Source organism: Gekko japonicus, unplaced genomic scaffold (genome assembly GCF_001447785.1).
Source record: "Gekko japonicus isolate JY-2015 unplaced genomic scaffold, Gekko_japonicus_V1.1 scaffold1430, whole genome shotgun sequence".
In the NCBI taxonomy this organism is placed as follows: domain Eukaryota; kingdom Metazoa; phylum Chordata; class Lepidosauria; order Squamata; family Gekkonidae; genus Gekko; species Gekko japonicus.
The window spans coordinates 200,400-207,225 of record NW_015176014.1 but is presented as its reverse complement, the minus strand read 5'-3'; the positions used below and the strand labels follow the sequence as shown (position 1 = coordinate 207,225).

Here is a 6,826-nt window from a genome sequence, read left to right as displayed (position 1 = left end):
GGGGACACACGCAGATCTGCCCTCACAGAGGAGGGAGAACTTGTACCTGAAGGGGGGCTGGGGGGGGCTCTGTAACTTACCTGGCTGCTTCTTGCTCCTCGTGGCCCAACTGAGGGCTGCAGGGGGCGGGGCTTGTTGCATGTGTCTGCCCCCTGGGCTCTTTACTACTGGAGTTCTGCTCCTGTTTGCTTCTGCAGGAAATGACCCCTGCATTCAGTATCAGCACTTATGAGGCTTAGCTGCAAGAAAATGGACCAAATGGGACAATGTCATCTTGCAGGTTTCATCAATGTTTTCAAGTGTCTCATCATATTCTAGTGAAAGTACTACTAGGTTGAGGTCTGTACCTAGCAATTTGTGAACAGCTTCCAGGTTTAGTGAAGGTTGCAGAGTGGCAAATGGCTTTATAATCAGCAACAGATCAGCATAAACTTCCAAGTGCTGACTCAGGAACTCAACAAGTGAGTCAGCAACTTCATTACAGATCACACCAATAACTCTCCTGTCAGATATGTACTGGTGGTGTTTTTGGACTCTCTTCCAATGATGAATAGAGTCCAACTTGGCATGTCTTTTGGGTAAGCAAAAGGAAGTGGTGTGTTGTTGAAGGGGTGCCTGTTGGTCGACATACAGGGGAATGATCCCCTGTAGCGTAACACAGAGGTCTGCTCAGGTAGATGCACTTTGGGCTTCAGTACTGAAGCATCTATATTTTGTGACAGCTTTAGAACTTTCTGTCCCTAGTACGCCATATAGAACTCACAGTAATAGTCAGGGGAGTGCATTCTCTGTCTCGACAACCAAAATAAGAAACAGAAAGAATATCTTAGTTACATAAATGATTGTTGAGGACTGAGATTCCCTGTAAAACTGAGAACACACTCCCCTGACTATTATTGTGAGTTCTGTATGGCATACTAGGGACAGAAAGTTCTAAAGCTGTCGCTAAATATAGAGTCCTCACAAATGGCTGCTCGGTGTTGTCCTTGTTTACTTTATCTGCATATCTCTGCTATGAGGGTTTGGGAGGAATAGATTTTCCTATCCTCTTCTTCCTGTCAATCTCTTTGTCTTAATTTCTCTAGTCATTCTCATTTCTTTTTCCCTCTTTCACATTTCCCCCCAGTTAGAACTAATTTAGGCAGTGCTCACAGGTTTGTGGATTTTGTGCTAGCACTGTCTTCTTGTGCAATAGGAAAAAAAGCTTAGAATAAACCCTGGTCTACTCATAATCCTATTCAGTTGGGTTCACTCCCAGGTAAATTCTTTAGGATTACACGGCTAGTTCCCCTGTCTCTATGGTTTCATTGCTGGGACTAACCAGCTAACTATTGATTAACTGAGCCAACTTCAGAGGACGGCGGAAGACAGGAGGGCCTGGCGGGAGCTGGTCCATGGGGTCGCGAAGAGTCGGACTCGACTGTGCGACTGAACAACAACAAAGGTTGCCTGAGCAGCTTTACTTCGTTACCCGGCTGGCACTGGGGTTTGCAACAAGGGAAACAGAGTTAGTAATGGGAAATAGACAGGGGTTTGGTTGATAGTTAGGATGGTTGCATTTTGTGAGAAGAAAGTACATGAATCTTGCAGAATGGAGAAAATCTGCATGTGTTCCTGAAACATATATGGAGCTCTTCATTGGTTGTCTGGTGGGTTTATGTGTCCATATGTTAATTCCAGAATGGTAGTACTCGTCTGGTGGCACCTTAAAGACTAACAAAAAGGCTGCACATCTGAAATTAAGACTGACACTGACATTGTGTGATGTATGTGGTTTTGTTGCTGTGAAAACAGTGCCTCAAAGTACACTGAATGTGTATGGAAATGATCTCTATTACACCTCAGAACGCATGAGTGTTGCCATCCAGTAAACATTCTCTGGAAATGCATCCACGTTAAATTTTTCTGAAAGGATTTAACAATATTCAAAGTTAGTGGTGACCTTTATGACTATTGGTATTTGATGTGTTTTAGCACTACGAGTAAGCTAGGATCTCTACAGAGCACATAAGTGATGCCCTCTTTAACCACAGGGCATGCAGTCTAATCTAGCCCACGCACAGAAATAGCTTGGTAGTGTTCTGTTTATAGACTGATCTGATCTGCCTTCTCCTTAACAAAGGACTTCTTTCACTAGGTGCACCACCAGAGACTTGCATCACCCTGTGCTCAGTCTGCGTTAGCAGCTAATGAGAAAGAAATGAGGAGGGAGATGCAGTTCAAACACTCTACAGAGCAGGAACCCAACAAAGCTTCTGTGGAATGTTGTATATTTAAGATTAGTTCCACTTTACCAGAGGCTTTAGTGGGCACCTATAGGCTTCATCAAGGATATAACATGCCGGACTTTGCTGTCCCATGTGGTACACCAGTGTGACACAGCCAAAAAGCAAGTAATTACATTAACCTGATCTTTTAGTCCTGGCACACGTTCTTTATATTGAATTATTTCTTAAAGTCAAAGACCAGTTCTAAAATACATACAATAGCACCACTAATACATAACGTTCTTTAGGGTTAATATGGATAGATTTAAAATGTTGGCATTTTCAGTTTCCCCCGTTAAATGGCACTGCCCATTGATTCCAACCATAACAAGCCAGAAAGTACTCAAATGATAGTTCACAACAAAAGGAAATGGGATGTTTTATTTTAACGTACTCCATTCCTTCACTTGTTCCTCAATGGACAATGGTGACACACACTATACTAGTTCCAGCATTGCAATAATCAGAGAATCACATATTTGCAGAGTCTTTTCAGTTTAGGAGATCCAAGCCAAGATTCCAAAGACATCAGAATATTGAATCAAAATAAGAGTTGAGGCTACATTTAAAAGCCAACAACTTTTACTGTGGCATGCTTTTTTGTACATGACCCTATTACATCAGAAGTAGGAAGCTGACAGTCAGATGATCAGAATATAGAAAGATGTTCTCGTGAGAATGAATGTGGTTTAGCAGGAAGGGTCTGAGCTGCAGATACAAGAACAGCACATGCCTTCCCCAGACAAGTGTATCTCAGCATAATCTCCTTTGCTTTAACAAATCTAGCTTAGTGCATTAGTGCAGGGCTGGAGGGCATCAGAAGGTGGACAGCAGCCCTGGGAGAACAGAAGGAGGCAGCCTATCTCCTGCAGCAGGTGCTGCCAAGATGCTGGTTTCTCCCATGGCAGAGAGGAACAAAGAACCTATCCTGGAGGTTCTGGCTGACTATGTAGATGAAACAAGTTCAGCTTTTGGGCTGGAACTAGGATCTGGGACTGGACAGCACGTAGTGCACTTTGCCCAGGCTCTACCCAGCGTGACCTGGCAACCTTCCGAAATCAGTTCAGCTTCTCAACAGAGGTACACTTGGGAGTCTGGTGCTGCCAGCAGGGGTGGACTATTCTCTCCCTTGTTGCCATGAGATAGAATTGTGTTAAATACAAAATCTTCACTTTCGTTATTACCCTGTTCTGTCTCAGTTCAGTTGTGAGTAGCCGCTTAGAGGGGTGGTTCCTTTGGATCTCAGTTTGTAGCAGAGCAGAAAGAATAGTTAAGAACTGCATAAAAATACTTGTGTTCTATGGCTTATAAAAACAGCTAGGTCATTCCCTGTTTTATGATGAATAGAGTCCAACTTAACATGTCTTCTGGGTAAGCAAAAGGAAGTGGTATGTTGTTGAAGGGGTGCCTGTTGGTAGACATACAGGGGAATGATCCCCTGTAGTGTAACACAGAGGTCTGCTCAGGTAGATGCACTTTGGGCTTCAGTACCTAGTGTTGCTAAGACTACTTAGTCTGGTTATGCATACTCTTAAAACAGTTATGGGTGTTGTGTGCCAGATTAAAACACAAAAAATAAGCCACAGTTTGGAATTGTGACGTGGGAACAAAGAGACATTGACCATATTGCATTGAGCTTAAAAGGTCCAGTAGTCAGCTTTAATTTGGGGGCAGGCCATAAGGATTTTTTTCAGACAGCTAACCAATATAAGCACCAGCTGCATTTTATCATGTTTCTAGTCCAAATTCCTGTCAAAAAAGGACAAGCGGTTTTTTAAAAACACTATCAGAGAGATACTTGCCATCCTATGATATTGTCTGACTGCATCTGAAGCCAGTGCCGCTTTTGGGGAGACTGGGACCATTTGGTGACAGCATGGTAGAAAAACGTATGACTCTCACCTTTGTCTACAGCATCTGTGCTTACATCCGTGCCACCAAAGTGACCAATGTCCGAGAACCCCTGACCATCGATGTGTCACAGCCCTGGAGTCAGTGGGCTGGCCTGGGGCAGGGCTGCTGTGACTTCATTGTGATCATCAACCTACTACACATGACTGAACAAGGCCTGGAGGTGTGACGGGGGGGGGAGTGGGAAACAACGGTGGGACCTGACCGTCTCACTGGGCTACTAATTGGGACTCTGTGGATTGCGTAACATCAGAGGAACAGGGTAGAGCCTTTTCCGACTCCCTGTTTTATGTTGCAGGGGATGTTTAAAGGTATAGGACAACTGCTGAAACCTGGAGGCATTTGCCTGGCCTACGGGGTGAGTATAGAAAAGTATTTCTTATATAAACATCAGTCACCAACATTTACAATAGAATTCCTGTCTCTCTGAACCATGTACTATCCCAGTGTCTACTCCATTTATATATCAAAAACTGTATAGTATGTTAGATTACAAAAGATGTGAACTTCACCAGTTATTCACCCTGATTGACTGTAAGTAAGGACATCTTCTGAATGCATATGGAATTTAGTAAGAAGTGATTTAATTCTACTTTGTTCTGGCCGTGTGTTGATCATGTCCAGAAGGCGCTGTTGACTTCCGACTTAGTGCTAGACGGAACAGTGAAAAGGAAAGATGAGATGTTCCCCCCCAGTCTAAAGGAAAAGGAGATCGGATTTCCCTCCAGCCCTTAAAAGAAAAGCTGCTCTCTCCTATAAAACGCTGGCCGCGGCAGCACAGTATGCATACATTATTGAAGGACAAGGGAGCAAGTAGCAGTAACAAATTCCACCAGTAAAGGACCACGGGGACTTACTATCCATAATTTCCTGTGCCTGAAGATCAAAAAGCTGACATTATCACTTCAAGCTTTCTTTGTCAAAAACAAGGAAGGCCATTTCTATTCCACCAACAGGGAAACAGTATGATTCAGCAGTATTTAATAGGTTAGATCCTGTGATCTATTTCTATAGGTAAAAAGGTACTTCCCAGCGGTGATGGGGTTGACCAATTTCACTTGCTAATTGTAGACCCCCACATCACATTTAATGTCATTGCAGCAGGGCGGGCTTGTACCCCAGAGACATTGAAGGAGTTTGGAAGTAAGGCAGAAAAGTTGAATTCCACTTGCAGATTTCAAGAAATTTAGCTCTTTTGAAGTTGTTGGTTACTCCTCATCTTGCTGTGCCTTTATACTAGGGGTGGCCAAACTGCAGCTCGGGAGCCACATGTGGCTATTTCACACAGTCTAATTTAATGTTAATAAAAAGCAAATATGCATATTTTCAATAAAAACGTGTATAATATTCATGTCTCGCAGCTCTCATACAGCTGACGTTTACTCTTTGTGGCTGTTACGTTAAGCAAGTTTGGCCACCACTGCTTTATACTAAACCACTGCCCTAAGAACGCCACAGATTACTCCTATCTGTAGCAGCCAAGTAATTCTGATTCTGTTTCCACTCCACAGCCTTTTGCCATGAATGGGATCATCCTACCAGAATGCAATGTGCAGCTAGATGAAATGCTTCAGGCCAGGTAAATTAGAGCTGAAGGACTGGATCTTACTTCTTTAGGACCACCGAAACCCTAGCGAGATCCGCCAGAAGGGAAGCACAGAGACTTATGTGCAATGTTTGTTTACAAGTTCAGCATTCAACTTCTAGCATAACAGCACAGGTTATAGAAAGTGGGAGTTTATATTCGACCATCAGCCTATTCTCCCCCTTCTTAGGGACAAGGCCTAAGGACTGGATTCAAAGAAGGAAGCTCTGCTCACTGTACTTTTTTCAATGGCAGGAACCCCGAGTGGGGGCTGAGAGATGTGGAGGAGCTTCGTCAGCTGGCCAACACCAATGCGTTATGGCTTGAGCGGATGGTAAGAGGCAGAAGCCAGCCCAGACTCTCACAAGGAACAGTGCCCTACAACTGCAGAGACTCTGCCCCCATGCCTTGTCCCTGGCGATCTCTGTGATCCTTGTTTTCCCCACCTTGTCTGCATGAATCCCCTCTTCTACAGCTCAACAGGTTATTTTTCTTCCTCAGGTGGAGATGCCTGAATATACCAAATGCCTGATCTTTCGCCGGAGGCAGTTATCTGAATGCTAGCTATTGGATAGCAGCAGCAGCAGCAGAAGAAGAAGAAAATAGGATAGCAATATTTACAGGAAGGATGTAAAAATTAAACACTGAAATCAAAGTGGATGTCTCTGATGTTTATTCACAGATGGGGTTCTGTAAAGGGGCTTGGGGAACTGCTCTCCCAGTTCAAAGCTGCAGAAGGGCTCCTACCCTCAGGCCACATGCTGAGCGCGACAGTCACACATCACAATAGCTGGCTCTGCAGAACGCCTCTGCAGGCAGAACTAAAACTTAATACAGCGCTCATGAGAAAGCACAGACTGAAAAAAGTTTTAAATACTTTATTGTCACTGATTCCATTCTGTCTATGCCAGCACTAAATATGAGAGATGAGTCTTCAAAAGCGGAGAGGATGGAGAGGGGCTAGGACAGAATACAGGGAACGAAAGAGATAACAGTCCTGGAGGAGGCGGAATAGGTTGTTAAATTATTATGGGAAATGTGGAGGGTCCCAAGTGTGTGTGTG

General features: G+C 43.9%; 1 protein-coding gene across 1 annotated transcript; it reads left to right on the top strand.

The window, feature by feature from the left end:
* The first annotated feature begins 3,153 nt into the window (after positions 1-3,153).
* On the top strand, positions 3,154-6,345 carry LOC107123313 (UPF0585 protein C16orf13 homolog B-like). Its single transcript, XM_015426548.1, has 6 exons — positions 3,154-3,347; positions 4,182-4,341; positions 4,477-4,536; positions 5,690-5,757; positions 6,019-6,097; positions 6,265-6,345. The coding sequence occupies exons 1-6, from the start codon at positions 3,154-3,156 to the stop codon at positions 6,325-6,327; spliced, it is 624 nt and encodes a 207-aa protein (XP_015282034.1). The 3' UTR covers positions 6,328-6,345.
* The last annotated feature ends 481 nt before the right edge of the window (positions 6,346-6,826 follow it).

Excerpts from the sequence above, each read along its gene's own strand:
- LOC107123313 (XM_015426548.1), top strand. The coding sequence starts at position 3,154 with ATGCTGGTTTCTCCCATGGCAGAGAGGAACAAAGAACCTATCCTGGAG. Across the intron at positions 3,348-4,181 it reads AGTTCAGCTTCTCAACAGAG|CATCTGTGCTTACATCCGTG; the intron begins GTACACTTGGGA and ends CTTTGTCTACAG. Across the intron at positions 5,758-6,018 it reads GATGAAATGCTTCAGGCCAG|GAACCCCGAGTGGGGGCTGA; the intron begins GTAAATTAGAGC and ends TTTCAATGGCAG.